Source organism: Sparus aurata, chromosome 5 (genome assembly GCF_900880675.1).
Source record: "Sparus aurata chromosome 5, fSpaAur1.1, whole genome shotgun sequence".
Taxonomy (NCBI): Eukaryota; Metazoa; Chordata; class Actinopteri; order Spariformes; family Sparidae; genus Sparus; species Sparus aurata.
The window spans coordinates 31,576,540-31,595,445 of NC_044191.1; the positions used below are offsets into that span (position 1 = coordinate 31,576,540).

General features: G+C 45.9%; 1 protein-coding gene across 13 annotated transcripts in view; it reads left to right on the forward strand.

Moving 5' to 3' along the window:
* Positions 1-172: 172 nt before the first annotated feature.
* Positions 173-18,906, forward strand: part of ank1a (ankyrin 1, erythrocytic a) — a 96,413-nt gene continuing 77,679 nt past the window's right edge. For 7 of the 13 annotated variants that reach the window (XM_030416757.1, XM_030416760.1, XM_030416762.1 and 4 more), the window contains exon 1: positions 173-827. In XM_030416757.1, coding sequence (XP_030272617.1) covers positions 702-827 — 126 coding nt within the window. In that variant the 5' untranslated portion in view covers positions 173-701. The remainder of the gene's footprint in view (positions 828-18,906) is intronic. The other 6 variants (XM_030416767.1, XM_030416758.1, XM_030416766.1 and 3 more) reach the window with 1 other exon arrangement.

The window sequence follows — 18,906 nt, forward strand, 5'->3', positions numbered from 1 at the left end:
GCAAGAGATGCTGAGAAATTAAATACAGGAAAAGGAAACAAAATCAATGCAATGTGAGGAGGGTGAGCTGACTTTGATGCAGAGCTGCCCGGGCTGTTCCTCAACTCACTGTCAGTTCATCCCTCTTTAATCTTTGTTGATTGGGGGGGGAGGTGGAGGGTGGTCGGGGGGGGTCGAAGCAGTTTGAGAGGATGTCAAAGCGGTGAAGGGAAGAAGAAGGAAAAACAAGTAAAAAGAAGCAGGAAAAACCTCTTTGTTCACGGTTATTTACCTTTTTTTTTCCCTCTTCTGCACAGAGAGGAAGGCAGCAGGAGAAAATTGAACGAGGGAAGTGTGTGCGAGCGATTGCGAGAGGGAGAGTGTGCGAGCACTGAAGAGAGAGAGAGAGAGAGAGAAAGAGAGAGAGAGAGAGGGAGGCAGAGAGAGCGGCGCTGCAGTAGCATCCCACAGCAGACGGCTGAGGACTGCCGGTGAGTGTGTGACTGCACTGCTGAAGAGGAGGAGGAGGAGGAGGCAGAGGGGTGAGCACGCTCGCAGACTCTGCAGGGCCATAGAGGAGCGCACAGCAGCAGCAGCGGCAGCGCTAGTGTCGGCCGGCACCAGGTAGAAGTCCCAGCGCCGTCGCCCCCGCAGACCGCCACCACCACCGGCGTCGGATCTGGACACGTCAACGCCGCCGTCAGACCCCCACCACCAACGCCATGGCACAAGCGGCCAAGCATCTCCGCAAGAACAAGGATTTAGAAGCCCAGTTAGAGCAGGAGCGCAAAGAGAAGGAGGAGGAGAGGGTCAAAAAGAGGAGTCGCTCGCGGGATAAAAAACGCAAGGTACTGGGACTATTCACAGGTGGGGTAGTCAGGGGTGGAGTGATGTGGTGGTGGAGGGGGGGTAGGGTGGGGGGGGGAGGGAGGGAGGGGTGGCTGGAGAGGGGGGCAGGAAGGTTGAGTCGCCCCCCCCTTCTTCTTTCTCTGTCATACTAAGCTGGTCAGGGCTGCCGGGGCACACATGGAAACTCAGTCACATGTGTGCTCCGACTGTGTGCACACACAGTCTCCCTGGCACACATGTATGTCGTGTGCATACAGACGCAGGGAAACGGTGCAACACACTGCATGCTCTCCTCTCGACTGCTTTATACCTGCTTTACTGACTGTCCTGTCCAAGCTCGTCTGATAAGGCAGCGTAGTACTCTACCTCTCACTGTGTCTCCGTCCCTCTTCACATCTCTGTCTCGTCCCCCGCTCTCCCTGTCTCCTCTCTTTGTTTTTCACACTGCGGTACGGTGTCAGTGAGAGAAATTTCACTACAGCACTAATCGTCCAGGAGGACGGTGAGCCTGCCCTGCAACAGTCCGTTCTGTTCAGCTCTCAGCTTTGTTTTTTTTGTTTTTTTTCCCTCTATGTGGCATTGTAATGACCGCAGAGCACAAACCTGCAGGCTTCTGTCTGACTGAGAGGTCCCAGGCAGAGCTCGCGGGGCTCGTTGTAAACAATAAATCTCCGCTCTCTCCGCCAGCCTCCGACTGCAGGGACGTATCATCGAGCTGCCGAGTCTACTTTATTCCTCGGGCCTCTCATCGGATTTCACTCAAACTCATTAATGAAAATGAGTCATCCGTAGATAGCGCTGTTGTGTATTGGTGGCAGATCGGTCCTCATCAAAACGAGTATGAATTCCGGCCGCCCCGTTGAGGCTGCACCGTGCCCGGCTGGCTGTAAACCAATCTGATGCTGATGCAGTAGAGACAGTGTTATGGACGGGAACACGGCACAGCCTCCACTTTCCACAGAGAGGGGAGGAAGTGCTGGTGTAGGGATCAGATTGGTCTTTTTTGTTGTGCTTGTGCAAGGGGCTGGAAGGTGTATCTGAGCAAAAATCAAGGGGGGGAAAAGAGAGAAGAGAGGGTGAAAAAGGTGGTATGACTCAGATACACCTGGGGTGGATGTGCCTCAGTGAGGGGTTTGCTCATCAGCTGTTTTTGTTGGAAACTCAGACTTGACCCTTTCATCCGCATTGACTCTTGAGTTAACGGTTTCTCCATGTTCATCACCTCTAACCTCTCTAACAGGCCGATCTTATCTTATCAACCCTTTTTTCCTTTCGCTCAAGCAGTGTGAAAGGCGGTGCAGAGTGTGTGTGTGTGTGTGTGTGAGGAGCAGAATCTGGAAAGATGAGATTGAAGAAATGGAGATCTCCTACAGTATGGATGAGATTTCTGATGAGGGCACTAACGCAGCCCAACTTTGACTGAAAGTGTGTGGTTTCAGAGGATCCCATATCACTTACGTAACCATGCAGCTTAAGTCTTTCAAATAAGCTTTCTGACTCCCCTCCAGCTCCCCCTCCCAAACCTCTCTTCCTTTTTTTAACACCGGCTTACAGCCATTCCTGGTTTCTGGAGCAGATGTTAATACTGGGGGAATTCTCTCTCTCTCTTTATCTCTCTCCGCTTTCTTTTCTCTCCGGTGCCCTCTTTGTTTCCTCCCGGACGCCCGCAGCTCCGTCGTCAAACTCTTACAGTAATTCATAAGTCGACTTGATTGTGTTTCTCTACGTCGCGTGGCCGGGTTAACAAAAACCGCCGTTGCACTTGGGCTGTTTTCTTTGTTCGCCACTCGACACCAGTTGTTCCGTCAGCTGTCTTGTGTATCAACCTGCAGCTCGGGAGTGTCCCTATCTTTTTTTTTGCGGTGCAAGGTCAATACCTCCTGTGACAGAACCACATTTTTTTTTCATTCAGCCACCTTTACACATAATAACTCACACACAGTCAGTGTTTCTCCTGTATTCTTTTTTTCTTTTTTTCACCATCACCAGGCTTTTGTTACGTAAGCTTCTGTTTCCTTCTTCACCGGAGGCCTCATCCTGCACGTGTTTTGAGTTATGATATGAGGAAGAATCATAGCTACTGTCATTGATCTTTACATGCCTGGACAGGGAATTGTTTCAGCTCAAAGCGGTTCATTTATTTATCGCTATCAAAGTGTTTTTATTCACCGCACGCCGGAGCGCGGGGCTCTGGAAGAATGTCGCTCGGGCAGACGGTTACTTAAACCTTCATCTGGTTCAGTCTTACTCGGTCTTTCGGCCTCTGGGGGGCTGCTGGCCGAGGTCTCACAGAAAATAAAAACCTCATCCATTTTCCAGTGATAAAATAAATAAGGCATGTATTTGATTTGCTCCGGCTTTTTATTTATCCTCTTTATCGTTTTTAATCCCTTTTAATCTACTGTTTGTGGCTAATGTATATCAGTGTTTTAGGTGATTATTTCCAAACCCTTCCTCGCGGGAACACAGATCTGAACCTCCCCCCCCCCCCCCCCCCCCGTCATAAAAGCAAACAATTCGTCATCAGAGGGTGAAAGTGCCATTTTAATTGGCTTCATGCTGTAGTGGTATTATACGGCGCAGGTCAGTTGCTGAGCAGTGGATAATGTTGTCCTCAAATTACTTTTATTGATGAGTTCGCCCCCTTCGTGAAAAATGAGCATTGTCAGGATGCGAACAAAGCGCCATTGTCCGAGTCAGCACCTATTTTCACCTCATTCTGTATGTGCGTTTGTGTCGACATCCGAAGCTGCGCCGGCGTGAAGTGGTTTACCTGGCCGGGAATGACCCCGTATTGTTTATCTCATATCAGCAGGAAAAAAAAATGGCCAAAAAAAATAAAAAATGTATCAGGTGCAATTTTCATTTTTTCGCCTTTTTACTTGTTTTGTTTTTTTTAAAGATTCCTGATTAACACGAGGTCACAGGAGACGTGCCCCTGACGTTTATTTCACTTAACAAGCTGTTTGAAGGTTTGAAGATATATTAACGCTCCAGGGTCACATAATTATGTCTCCTCCGTCTTTTTAGTGTCATTCTGACCGGCTGCTTATTTCTGGTGGTCGGTGAATGAAAGCATTTATTTCACCGCTTTTAAATACAAATAGAAAGTAGAAAAGACAAGAATTACTTTGAACACATAACGGCGCAGAAAATAGAAAACAGTGCAGGTGAGAATTTAACATTTAACTCCGCATTCTTCGGAAAACAATCTTAATTCCGTCTTGAGCGCTGGTAGTCATCGGGACACTTTATGACCGTATTGGAGATGTGCTTCATCTCGTTTACAAATTGTTATAGTGCCGCCGTATGTGATCGGTACTCGCTGAGCCTCCTCAGGGCGATTCACAAATCCAATACTGTAATCCCATTCAGGATGTACGTCCAGAGCAGCGTTTTTGTGTGCAACAATATGGATTTCTCCCTGGTGTCATTTGCCTTTTGTCCATTTGGTCGGAGCGTGAAGGAGTTTCATGTCTCAGTGACTATTACTCTGGTAATAAGGTTGTTATGAGGGAATGCAAATCTCTCTCAGGGATGGATGAATGTTTCTGTTACTGGCCATCAGCCGATGATGAAATTAGCATCAGCATTCGTGCTACACACATTTAAAGTTGGTTTGTGATTCGTTGATAAACACAGAAGAAGGAGAAGAAGAAAAAAAAGAAACACTGCCGATGTTTCTTTAGTTTCTTTAGATGTTTGCTCACTTCATCTCGTCCTCAGATGTGTATCAAATGTAGGACAGGAACGTTATCTGACATCTTATCGGTATCCGCCATGAGAAGCAGGTATTTATCGGTATCAACTGGTAGAGAAGCATATCGTGCATCCCTGATCTCTTTACATGGAGCTGTTTTGATAACTCCCACCCAGGAGGTTCTGTTTCCACCTGTGTTGTTGGTTTGTTGGTCGGTTTATCAGCAGGATCACACAAAAAAGACTTGACTACCACCCATGAAGCTTGGATGGAGGATGGGCCTCAGCACAGAATCAGTTTAGACACATTAACTTTTATTGCAGATCCAGATTAACGGACGGATCCAGGATTGTTTTCTTCGGGGAACAATACATCATAAAAGATCTGGTGTATTAAGGAGGGTTCGGGTCTTTGAGTGAGTGAGGATTGGATGTGGATCCTGGATCTGATGACCATTCGGTGACGGTTAAGCAGTTATTGATGGTTTTATTGAATTGGATCTTGTATGAGGTTCAATTAAAGGGGAGTGTTGGGCCTCGGCGGAGGTATGCGCTCTACTGAGTGCCGTTCTAGATATTGTTGTTGTTGGGACAAGTTCTAGCCGAGTTATAGTCATTACATGTGATGTTGCAGAGCTGTAGCTGGGGATTGTTTACATTATCACTTTATTAAAACATCAGAAAACTCTTTAAAATGTCTGTCACAGTTTCCTAGAGACCCGGCTGACGACATCAGATGTCTTGTTTAATTAATCCAACCAAAGGTCCAAAACCAAGAAGGGAAGAAGAAGCCGCCAACTTTAACATTTGAGAAGCTGGAACCATCAAATATTCTGCAGTATTACTGTGTTAACGTTAGATTCTGAAGATCTGATGTAAAGTCTGTGTTTGTAGCTGAAAGTAAATCTTCAGTGGACATGTGCGACTGTGAGTCGGGAGGCTGTGAGGTGCAGAGGAACGCACCGCGGCCGAGCTGAGGACCGACCCATTAGTGGTGCTGATACTCAGACTCATCAATACAGCAGGTCTGGTCAGGATGCACTATGGCTCCGTCGTTGCTGTATATTGTCTGGCACTCAGAGGTGTTGGCAGCAGATGTGTATCGCAGCCCGTCAGGCATCTTAAAGCTGAAAAAAAAAACCATCTCCATCAGCCGTGCTGCAGGACTCTGCGATGGTGACAGAAGCGTCTAATCTCCGTCTTCATGTACAGCCGAGGTGGCTGCGGTGTATCAGCATTCCAGCCTCGTCTCTGTCTGCCCTCCAAAATCTCGTTCTCCCCCTCCCTCCCTCCCTCCCTCCCCGGACAGGAAGCAGAGCCTTCGCTGAGGTTAATGTGTTGATGTCTGAGACAGATTGGTACTGTAGTGCCGTCCGTCGAGGTGTTGATGCTGTGTTTATGTGTATGAATGACTGTGTGTGTGTTCACGGTTGGTGCAGTGGATTAGCGGAGCTGCAGCAGTGACTAAGCCCATCAGAGCCAAATCTTGCACCTGTCTGCTGATGAGCGCTGCTTACCTTTGCCCTCACTGGCTGCTGTGGTCTGTGGAGTTAACCATATCTTCAGGTCAGACTGATAGAAGATGCTGATCAGTTTCATTATTGGCTTCTAAAACATTCTCTGTCTCCCCCGTTGGGAACATATAAAACTGTTTCTTCACCTCTTCTGAGTGTCAGAAGGGCTGCAGCTAATCGTTTTTTAACGTAGATTCAACTGGCAATCATTCGTCTGATCAATCAATTAGTCTTTAGAGCTAACCAATGTCAGAAACCTGAACGTTTTCAAAGAAAAACAGCAACAGGAAGCAGCAACTGTTTGGTATATTTGCTTGATTAATTAGTCTTGAAGTTCGTGAGTTAATTAGCTCTGTCTGACTAATTAGTTAATCAAAATCAATAAATTGCACATTGTTGTTTACAGCTTTGTCGTTCTGCTGATTAAGGAAATGAGAAATCATCTGTTAAATGTGAACTTTAGGCTAACAGCAAAGTCTATTTCCAGAAATGTTCAACTATTCCTCAAAATTATTTTCAATTCTCACAACTTTTGAAGCAGAACTGAATGATTAAACTTTTTCTTTAACTTAATTCATCGATATATTTTGACACCTTACCTGGAGTCCCCCTGTAGTCCTCTGATGAACCTACCTGGATGTTTGAGCTTCACTGTGCAGAATGATCGAGTTTATACGGAGAGGGGAAGCTGCGACGTGGTATCCAACACAGTGGGTGTTTTCTCTGGTCGAGGGGGAACTTTTGTGGAGAAGAGAGATTATGTCTGTATGTTTTCTAATAAATCTTGAGAGGATTGTTTAAAGCCGATCCTCACATTCAAGGAGATTGCGAACCTCCACTCTCAAGTAAAATTGCTTTTAAAATCGACCTGAATTCAATTTGACCTTTCCTCTTGCACTCCTCAGCATTCAGGCGTTTTCTGGATGACTGCATATAAATGCACAATGAATATAATTTTACTGATATGAGATGACATTTGCACTAGATGTTGACTAAATTCTGACTTTTTGTCGACTAAAACTGAAGTAAAACTGAAGTAAAACTGGTTAAAAATGGACTAAATGTGACTAAATCTCAATCGAAGAAATAACAACACATGTAGTTTGATTACGTCATGTGTGATCGTGGGAGTTGTCCTCATTAAAACAGCCACTGTAGCCCAAAAGAATCTGATATGACTCGAGCAGAAAGGTTCATCGACGAGGTGACGCATTAAAGTTTTATTCATGTTATGTTTGGTCGCGTTCACTGACTCCCGTCCTCACTCATCTGACGAATCATCTGATGTTTCCCCCGGAAATGAAAGCAACAGCCCGGATGAGACTCAGCTTGGGTCGTTTTTCAAGACGTTTTAATGTGGAAATGTTCGATATTTTATCTGTAACTGCATTTCTGTTTAGATCTTGGGTTTAGCATCACAGTTAAGATTATGCTTCTTCTTCTTCTTCTTCTGCAGTCTTGTTTGTGGCAGCGTGTTGCATCATAAGACACCAACCAGCCAGCAGCTCCTTCATCTCACTCGCCCTAGTTCAATCTCCACCAGTGTGTGTGTGTGTGTGTGTGTGTGTGTGTGTGTTGAGTCCCGTATCATACGTTGAGGTGATTGAGCGTTGTGTGTGTTCGGGGGGGGGGGCTGCGGCCCAGGTGGCCCTGTGGAACCCCCTCAGACAGATGACTCAGCAGGCCCGGGCCGAGGCACTCACTCATGTTGATGGAGCCTGGGAATGAGTCTCTGAGTCCGGCCCCGGGCTCTACAGTAAGTGCTGCTGGGGCAGGTTGGCCGGGAGCTGCAGGCTACTCTCCTTTAATTAAAGGGGGAATGGAAGGTGCACGTGAGGCCAAATCACCAACCCCCACCTCTCCTCCCTCCTCCCTCCTTCACCAGGGCGATCGTCGGTCCTTACTTAGCTAGCAGAGACTGAGTGTTATCAAAGCAGATAGCTCCACCACACCCAGCTAGGTTTATTTGATTACAGATACAGAGACGACTCTCCTGCTCTAAAGGTACTCTCCAGTCTTTGTTGGAATAAAAAAAAAATTAAAAATAAATTAAGCAAGAGCAAAATAACATCAAGCATCCAGCAGGCGCTCCCTCTCTGCGGGGGCTCGGCTTTCCCAAAAACTCCAAAGCCGGAGGATATTTTTAAGTTGTTGATCAGCGATTGAAGCTCTTTTTTTCTTTTCAGTTTCATCCTCACTGCAGTGATTCACTCTCTGGGTCTGAACACTGAATCCACAAGCATCAGCAGCAGCTTATTGTGTGTTATTGTCTCTGTAATAACAGAGCGAGCGCTTTGTCGCCGTGTTTTCTTTCTCCCGGCTGATGATTGTAAATGAAGCCGATCTGACACGTACGACTGCAGTGATTTCAACAAAGCGTTGATCTCCAACACAGGTTTTTTTTTTTTTTTTTTGGTAAAACCTCCCCAAAAAACATGAAGAGTGGCAGCAGCCGTCTGTGTTTGTCCTCCCACTGCACGGTTTAAATCTATTAATTTGTGAGACAGCACGTGAAACGATGTGTCATATCGTGAGGGGCTTCCTTAGACTTCCCTCCGAGTGCCTCCCTCCCTCCCTCCTCCCTCCCTCCCTTCATCTTCCTCTCTATCTCTCTCCTTGGCCGATTGCGCTAATCTCTCCTCCCAATTGTTATTCTAATAGTGCAGCTGTTACGTAACTCCCTGAAACAGGAATTGAGAGATCAGGGTTATTGAAATGGATCCTCATCATGCCCAAATAAAGAGGGAAGAGAGGGAGAGAAAGCCAAGGAGAGAGGACGAGGGCGATGTCTTCTTAGAGGAATTTGATAGGTCGTTGCTGGACGGCTTGTTGTGATGAGAAAAAAAGGGAAAAAAAAGGGAAGGCAGGCTTTCGGTGTCCGTTACCCAACCTGAGCTCTTCCCCTTTAAGCTCCTTCTGGGCTGATGAGAGAGGAGGGAGGAACGGACCGGAGGTGGGATAGAGAGCTTAGTGCGGTTTGATGTCCAGGTACTCCGAGTCCCGTCTTGATATCCTCAGACTCTGCAGCATCTCCTGGACTGATGTGTGCGATAGCCGGGAGCCTCTGCAGTGTGCAACCTTCCACTCGCTGTATTGATCTGCCCTGCTTCTCTCTGTGGAGAACGGTTTTATTTGTCCCGTGTGTTCGGCTTTAATCAGCTGAGCTTTATCATTCGTACAGTAGGTTGGTTGGTGCAATTTGATGCATTTTGATATCCCCATTCACCTCTCTGACCTTAAGGTGTCACTTCATTCACGCCCCGGCAGACGAACAGAGATTAAATGAGCAGATGAGTATGAACGAACACACTAGCACCTCGATGCTCGCGATAGTAATGTCGTTCTGTCGGTAAACCACAAGTTTATCATCGCCGTCTCCTGATGGTGGATCAGGCTGACTTTGTCAATACCCTGACTCTTCCTCTTGTGCCACCATGAGGTTGAAATGTTGTTTTTAGTCAACAACTATCTGACGGATTGTCATGACGTTTGTTACACACAGTAACATCTTCCTCAGGATGGGAAAGAAAACGTTTTTCTTTTTGTCCAGCACTTTTGGTTAAGACTTGCAAAGCTAATAGCATCGCTAGCCTCAGCTGTATTTTACATTCAGTGCTAATTAGCAAATGTTAGCATGCTTACACGTAACCGATCGCCAGAGAAGCTGTTGGTGTTGTACTTTTCTGCAAACTACGAATAAACATTTGTATGGTTCATATTTGGAAAACGTTTCTGCATGATAATTTGTTTTCAGATTCATATTGAAACACAAGAGGTTCAGATCTGCTTATGCTCAAAAAACACTTTGTAAGGGTTAGGGAGAGAACTCACTTTGCCGAAGAATACCTCGGTTTGGGGTTCACTTGTACCTCAGTTGGTAGAGAATCCAGGCTGCATGTTATCCCCTCTCTCTTGTCCCATTTCCTGTCATCTGTCTCTAGGATATCCTGTCAAATAAAGCCATGAAATGCCCCCCCAAAAAAACAACAAATAAAACCTGGGCCGGTCACCACAGACATGGCTGTAAAAAGTCCCACTGGCTCATTGGAAATATCCAGCGGTAGATTGGATTCTAGCAGCGGTCGGCTGCTTGGCAGCCATTTCATCTCGCTGCCACCGCCATCTCCTCACACCTCCAGATGAGAACACAGCATGTATATGTATACACTTCGGAAATGGTGAGACTGTGTGAGACGTATGAAAAGTACAAATAAAACATGGCCATGGTTTGTAAGAAGGTACAAAGTCAACATTTTATTCAGGCAAACGGGCTGTAACAGGCAAAATTAAGATGCTAAACAATATACCAGGTTAGCATGTTAGCGTTAGCAGTCGAGCATTTAGCTCAAAGCAGCGCTGGGTCGGCCTCACAGAGCCGTTAAACTCTTAATTTGATGTCTTGGATTTTGCACTTCAGTGTGACTGAGAAAGTCAACATTTTATGTGCTTTGCGAGTTTGTTTTTGTGTTTAAGGCGAGCTTTTCAACGTAGGGCTGCATTTGTATGTGTGTAGGAGGCACCTTATATGTCAGTGTGTGAAGATGAATGCTCAGACTGAAGGAATATAGCCCAGAGGGAGAGCCACAGAATGAAAGCAAAACGGAGTGAAACACCAGAGGAGAGTGGGTGACCCCAGGGTGACTCTGCGCCCTCTTCCTCTGTATTGAATGACTGGTGTCTTATTTACCTGATTGTTATGATGATTCCCCTTTTTTTTTTTTCTCTTCTGTCTACCGGAGGGTGGAGGAATAATTCAATTCAAACCCAGCAGGACAGTAGGTCATTACAGCGGCGCAGCTTCCCGGCTGTAATTCTCAGTTCCAGTTCTCTGAGTGCGGACAATAGAGAACGTCTGATTCATTTAATGCGTTGGGGAGACGAAGAAGATTGAGTTGATGATTGTAGTTCTGAATTTCCTGACTGAATTAAACCATCTTAGTCCAATCGTGGCGTCCTGAAATACAGTATGTGTGTTACAGCAGTCGGGCTTCAAAGAACCGGATCAGATGTATTTTTGTGACTGCTACAGTGCTTTCAGGAAACAGATGATGACATTATGAGACCGGGACTTGGTTGGTTTCCTCGGAGTATCACGTTATGCTCCCCGATGACAACTCTTACTTAGCGGAGCGCAGATTTCTTGAGTCATCTAATCCTCGCGTCAAGTGTCATCAAAGTGTCATAGCATCACGGACCTGTTATTAAAAGCTTAGCCATTTGTAAACCCCCTTCATCTGAATCCCCTGGAGGAGAGAGGTGGTGTCACATTGATTCGATCCTCTTCATCCGGACCGGAGTGCACGATGATGCCGTGCTCTCCAGGAAGGAAGGCCAATAAAATGTAGACACGCAGAATTTAACAGGATCGTCATTCATTCATTCATTCATCCATCCAGGCTTGTGTTGAAGGTTCACCATCTGCAGCAGCACGAACAAACACTATCGGCTAATTACTTCGGCTTGAGAGATTGACTGTAACCAGCACTTCTTTTATTTAACAGTCACTCCTGCCACTGTTTTCATACAGTGTGGAGACACAAACTATTTCCTGCTCGGCTGCCGTTTGTTTTCCCATAATTACGCTCAAGTGTCAAACTGTGGAAACGGTTTAATGATTTGTTGACGCTGTTGATACAGTCGCACATTTTTTTTTTAAAAAAGGATCCTCAATTAAAAACCTTCTTGCATCCCACACACAAAGTTAATAATTTCTGATGGCAGGCTACATTTTTATTAGTCATTAATCTGAGTCGGGGTTTATTACAGAGAGTTATATCTCTCTCAGGATGCCTTGACTTTTCATCAAACGCCACCAGATGGTCGAACTTTTCTGGTTGTCCAGCAGTTGGTTTATGACAGAATACTTGCAAAACTAATAACGTTCCTGTTCACCTCAGCTGGATTTAAAGCTGCTGCAAGGATATTTGATATTTTGTTGATTTCGGAGGCCACTGTGGACAAAAGTGGTCGTGTTTCCACCGACAAAACCGCAAAATTTTAAGTTATCCAAAGAATTATAACCTATAACATACAATTCACTAACTCTGCCTGGGAAAATGTAAACACAGGCGGTCCTGGTCCTGGTCCTGGTCCTGGTCCTGGTCCTGAAAAACGAAATAGTTACTCCTCTCGCAGGCATCAGTATTAGACTGAGACTGTTTCATAACCAGTTCAATATTCTTTAAGATTTAGTGCTGATTAATAAATGTAAGCACGCTCACACGTTACCAAATCACGACAGTAGCACATTTTTTAAACTAACCCTGAATGCAATCACACACACTCACAAAGTTAATATTGATTTCTGATAGCAGGCTCAGTTTTTATTAATTACGAAGCTCCGAGTCGAACAGATCTCTTCATTAAAGTTTTATTTCCTCCATGTGTGTCGTTATCAGAGACTCGGAGTCAGCAAACATGAAGCTTATTAGTCCGAATTTGGATGGCGAAGTTCACGAATCAGGATTTGAGATCGAGATTTCAATACGAGGTCGACTCAATAGCTGCCGTTGAGCTTTTGATCGTATCACATGATCAAATTTTCTCGCTTCCTGTCGATCCCAAGGTCGAGAATGATCTCATGATCCCATGACGATAAGAGAAAAAAACAGAGACGTTTTCGTGACAATTAAGCAATCTCGGACATTAAACCCGGATCTCTCTCACGTGGCTGTAAATCTTACAAGGTTGTCAGAAAGGACGAGGACTTTCTTCACGTGCCGTTATGAATGATTGGTTACACGCTGCCACATGTGTGAGAAATGACCCCTCTGTGGTTGTGATGGATGTCAGTTATTTCAGATGATGATTGAATGACATAAGTCAACACTTTGAAAACATGAACCGCTCGTCTCCAGGAGGCCGTTAAAGCAAGCGACCGTGGCCAATCTGTTCGTCGTTCAACCACCTCCACTCTCACTGTGCACCTCTGTATGTTCTGTGTGTGTGTGTGTGTGTGTGTGTGTGTGTGTGTGTGTGTGTCGCCAGGCTTGTTCGTGTGCCTGTGTATGAGCTCACACGTTCATTCAACAGAGGCACGTGGGTTGTCTTGTGGCGCAGGATTTACTAGCTAGCTGGGAGGATAGTGGTGTCACCCAGCCTCTAATTGGCTGACCCCAGAGATTTTTCCCGAGCAGATGCAGAGCCAGGTGCCCTCCCCCATCCCTTCCTCCTTCCTCCCTCCCTCCCTCCCTCCCTCCTAGAGTACATTCCTCCATCCCTCCCATAATCAATCCTCCTGCTTCAATACGCTCGGAGTACAACTCCTTCCCCTCACTCTGCTGCAGGTACTTGCGGCACATCGCTGAACGATCACGCCTGCGATTGTTAACACCTCCCTCTCTATGTCGGCCTCTGAGTTTGCGCTAAAACACTGTGGATGCACATTTAGAGAGAGAGAGACACGAGAGAGATTAAGTGAGCAACAGCGAGAGGCAGGAGGGGAGGATGGGAGGAGGGGAGGAGGGGGGGGGGAGATTGTGCATCACTCATTTTTACTGTTGCGGCAGCCTAATGTTTTCAGTAGGCAGGGGAAAGAGGAGAAAACCGGAGTGCTGTGTAGGAAGATACGGAAAAATCAACTTCCACCACACGCGTTCGTATAAATAAAAACCTTTGATGTAGTAAACAGACATTTGTTCAGATGATGTTTAAGCAGGCGTCTCCCCCCCCCCCCCTCCTCTCGTCGTATTAAATCAGTTTGGATCGGAGAGGAGGGGGTCGCCCCTCGGGGGCCGGGGCGGTGTCGGCTCAGGATGAAGGAGATTCTTCCTGCATGCAGCAGCTTCACAAGGTCAACCGCACCTCCATCACATGTAAGCACACATGTATGTAGACTTGGCACACGCACATGCACCGTCAGCCAGCCCTTAGTCAGCACGGTGTCGGCTGCTCTGTGAGGAAGCTGGATGTCGCCACCTAGTGTTGATGCGGAGGACTCTTCTAACCACCGTACGGGCGCTGACATCATCTCACAGTGTGATTATGATTGTCATTATCTCGTTTTTCGCCTCCAGTGAGGTTCAGCTTTCCGTTATAATCCCTCTCTCTCTGTCAGCACGGCTGTGCAGAAACACAGAAACACAGAAACACAGCGTTCGTACGGGTGCTGGATGTCTTTGAAAACACTTTATGGTTTGAAAAGTCGTTGGATTTTGGATTAAGTGCTCGAAACTAAAGCTAAAACTGTAATTACTTTCTTGATAAATTGTTTTATATCATCTCAGCCAGGTTATATAAGATGACAGGTCCACTTACAGAGAGGTGACCATTTTGAAACATGAAACTTTTTTGTGTACATTTATATAAATATGTGATTTACGATGCTGGAATACCTCGAAAACACATCTTGAAAAGGTGCTTGAATTTGCCCGTGGATGGTGAAGGAACCTTGCTCACAGCGCACGCTCTCGCTCACACGTCCGTATTTCATTTCCTGCATCGAACCGCGTGGATCGGGTCGCCGCAGCCGATCGCCGCGTCCTCGTTGTTTTTGCCTTTTCTAACCCAGTTTGGTCAGAAGGACACGGACAGACAGATTCAGGATGTATTTCGAGTAAATAATTCATTTTTATTGACAGCTGGAGGTGGATCCTGACTACACTAATCATGTCCTCGTCTCCAGTCCACTCCACACATTAGCGGGTTCGGATTGGTCTTTTCACCCGTTCCCCGGCTTTCTCCCTGCAAAGTGAAGGAGAATGTATCGCGGAGCTCGAGGCGGTGCGGGACAGTTAGTCTGCTGTTAATGGAGAAAATATTTGTCAGAGCACAGAGCGCTGTGACTTTGGCCTCTGCAGGCCCTCAGGCACGGACCTTATAATTGCCTACACACTGGAGAAAGGCTTCTGCATCTGACCCTGACTGTGTGTGTGTGTGTGTGTGTGTGTGTGTGTGTGTGGACATTTGTATGACCATATTTGTCAGGGTTTGTTCTCTGTGACAAAAATAACTCTTGGATCAATATTTTGCCTGCATCCCTTCCCTCTTCATTTAAAAGAAAGCCTCGACAGGTTTAAAGCAGATCCACCACGCTGTAGTTTCTCCGCTGAATGTTTTAAAAAGGATTCAGGACGCGAGCTCGTTTTCCAGTCATATGGTAAGAGATAATAAAAAAGCTTACGGGGTCTTTGTAAACCTCGGTTCGACTTGGAAGTGAAGAAGCATGCAAACAGTCTCAGCTGTGAGCTCATCACTGTGTAAAGACTGTGGAGAAGAACTTCAGCCATGTTGGTTGACCGACAGAGAGATAACAGGCAGAAAAATCGCAATCAAATCTTAAATATGAATGTTTGGTGTGGTTTTTTTTTTGATCCGTCTATGATTTTAACTCAATATATTTATGATTGTATTTGTTGTTTGGACAAAACAAGACCTTGTCAGTCTGCATTCGGCCTCTGGGAACATGTGATGGTAATTCTTCTCATATTTTATAAACCGAACAATGAAAGTAATCATTAGTTGCAGCATCAGACCTTTCTGTTAAATGCTGTGTCTAAATCCTCTTTGTGTTAAAATAAAGTCAGTTGCCGTACCGTACTTTATGCAGAGTAACTGAGGACGGCACCACTATCGTGTTTTGCTCCACCTCCTTTGTCCTTGGTCCGCAGGCTGAAGGTCATCGTGAAGTAACTACAGTTCTCCATCATCACTTTCCTTGCCCCGCATCGCTGCCGTAATTCCTTTTGAGTCATTTTCGCGTTCCTGCTTCCTGCTGAGTTCATGAAACTGAATCCACCTCAATTTTCTTGTATTCCCACGACAGTCTGTGAACCCTCTCGCTCACTTTGTCTGTATTCAACGTTCAAAGCGTTTTCATCTCGATAACCGCGTCATATTCAGTTGTCGGTGTTAGGTTGTTTACAAGTATATCCGCCGCTTTTAATTCCATTTTTTAGGTTTATTTTTATATTCCACAGGCCTGTTTTTTACACACTTGTAGTATCCTTGAACTTCAGCCTCTGCCGTTATGCAATGTGCTCAGAATATCTCGATATTGAGCAGAGGTGTATGCTGGAGTGTGAAAATCTGGCTCGTGCACTCAACCAGCGATTCTGTTGTGCTTTTAGTGTAGCTTAACAGTTTTGATTTAGAAAAATAAGCACAACGAATATTTGTGTTTGCTGATTATTTATAGATCCTCTCATCTTTCTCTTATTTCTCCAAATTAAATAAATACAGTTTGAGTATATTGGAGACAGAATCCTCGCATACTTCAGTTTGTCAAGACCCAACGCAAGATTAATAAAAGAAGTTGTATTCTTATTTGAGTAGTTTTACGTTAAAGATGTTGTATATATTGAAGCCGGTACTGCGTCTCAAGCACATGACGTTTCTTTCTGACCCAAATGTCGTTGGCATCACTGCCCTCATCACCTAAATATGCAAACTGGAACTGATGTGGATGCAAAATTTAAACCAGGGATTAAAAAAGGATATTTTTAGTCGAGTGTATTTTGTGTGGCTGTACGTGAGCCTGCACATGTGTGTTCTCATCCAGTGTTCCTGACATCTGTTCCCACAAAGATTGAGAAAAAGATGAGAAATGCAAAGAAGAAAAAAAAGCTGCAAGAGTGTGAAAGCAATATAAGTTGGAAAGACACGGCACCGTGTCTAAAAGGATGTGATGTGGAGTATCAGGTTTGGTGGTTCCTTAAAGATGGACCGATAACAGAGGACGGTTAGAGGATGTGCTGGTCTCAGCTCCCTCTGCTGGTCGGAGACGGGTCGCATCTCATTTACCTTCAACTTCCCGGTGACTCGGTCAGCATACGAGCAGGTTGACAGCACAGCACGATGCAACGAAGAGAGTCAGGACGGCGGGGGGGGAGCGTGAAGGACCCGGCATTGCGGTGCCTTTTCACAGAGAACGGGCCGGGTGGCGTCTGTCTCTCTGACATACACAAACACAAACACACAGTGTCACACATTGCCCCAGATACCAGTGGAGTGTGCAGCACACACACACACACACAAGCTGTGTTCACACCCGCCTCTCCCTCTGATCCAGTGCAGCAATTCAACGCTGTTCTGCAATACTGTTACGCAGAGTCATCAATTATTCATCGCGGATTTCTGCACTTGTTCGGTCGTGGGCTTGATAGACACAGAGGAAGGAATTCAAGGGTGAAGAGGTTAAAAATTGATATAATTTTCCCAGAATGCAACAGTATGTTTAGTCAGTTGCTCTATCCAATCTATTAATTCTATTGATTATACACATATTATCTTTTATTTATAATCGTCCTGAGGAAACGTCTGTCTCACTGCCGGTGATGGATCACCATCGCTCTGCACCAAATACGCTGCTTAACTTCTGCTCAGCGTCAATAAATCCACATCAGCATGGTTAGTTATGTGTGACTCAGCGACGGGTTTTAAAAACTACATTTGTATTCATATTAATTCATTTGTTGGACTCTAAATATGAGGTGCGATCCAAGACAAAAATAGGTCAAGTTCCACCTCGAGCGAGTGCCAAAGAAGCTCGCGGGTGCACGAAGTCTCCAGCAAATTAATGTTTTTAGAGCGAGCTTGAGAAAGAGAAGACAGAAGCCCTTTTTAGATAGAAAAGGCGGCACATTTGCTCCAAGGGAAGGATGGCAATGTGCCGGCCTGTCTTTCTAAAACCGAGGCGTAATATTCCTCCTTTTCCAAAAGCCGCCTCTGAGCATGTGACGTGACGTGAAGCTCGAAGTTGGGCTGTGAACAGTGACAATGAATTTGTCTTCAAAATAAGAGCTTTACATTGCACCCCATTGGAGTTTAGAACTGGGTTCTTAGCGGGGGGCTTTTAATTTGAAAGTAGCGACCGTCCTTAGCCTGCCGACACAACAACAAGCTAACACAACCAAACAGCTACAGAGACCGAGGAGATGCTGCATCTCCTGGATCTCAGCGGCTGTCCAGTTGCTCATCTTAATGTCCGCGGATGAAATGATGGACTGACTGCTGTGATCAGCTGTTTCCTGGTTTTAAAACTCCCCGGCTGTGGGTCGCACAACAGTGCAGGTCATTGACACCTCCGCCCACCTCAAGCAGAGGCCGGCACATTGCCGCCTCGTTTTTAGATAGCGGGCGAGGCGGAAATAAGTGTACCCTCCGAGGCAGAAAATCGGCGGACCACAACAGACCCCCAATTTGCCGCCCTCTGTCTTAAACCACGGACCGAGCCGCCAAAAGGACGGGCAGCTTGGTGCTCTGTCTAAAAACGGCTACAGTTAGTACAACGAGGCTCTTCAGGCTGTTTATGAGGACAGATTAGGACTCGGTAACTCAGCTTGGCGCTGTGCTGTAGTGGGAACTCCGTAGGACACCATTAGTGACTTGAACCTGATTTGTGTAGCAACAGGGAGCCAGTGGAGAGTAAAAAAGACATGAGCTGTCTTTGGTTGGCCAGATGTTACAGCAGTCAAGGCGAGACATGAGCAGAGATTACAACCTGATCTTTTCTGATGTTATATAGCGGGACACGATCATGGATGGATACACGGTCATCGATCGAGAGTTAGGCGCTCAAACATGGCAACGGTAGGAAAAACCTTGTGAGCAGATAATCTGACCAGGAAGGCTTCTTCTGGAGCGATAACCACTCACACACCGATTTAAGAGTTTGGGGTTCAGTATCTTGCACAAGGACACTTCAACATGTGGGCTGCAGGAGCCAGGAATCAAACCACAGACCACCTGAGTGGAACCTGAAAGCCTGACCTGGACCCCTTTGAAAGAACGTCCTGTGAATTTTGCTCTTTCAATCCAAAGTAGTGTGTACCAGGTAGGTTTACCTAGAGTGGACAGGTGGGTGATTGTAGCGCAGTTTCAATAGGATCGCTTTTGAAACCCCGCCGGTTCTGATCAAGTAGATCAC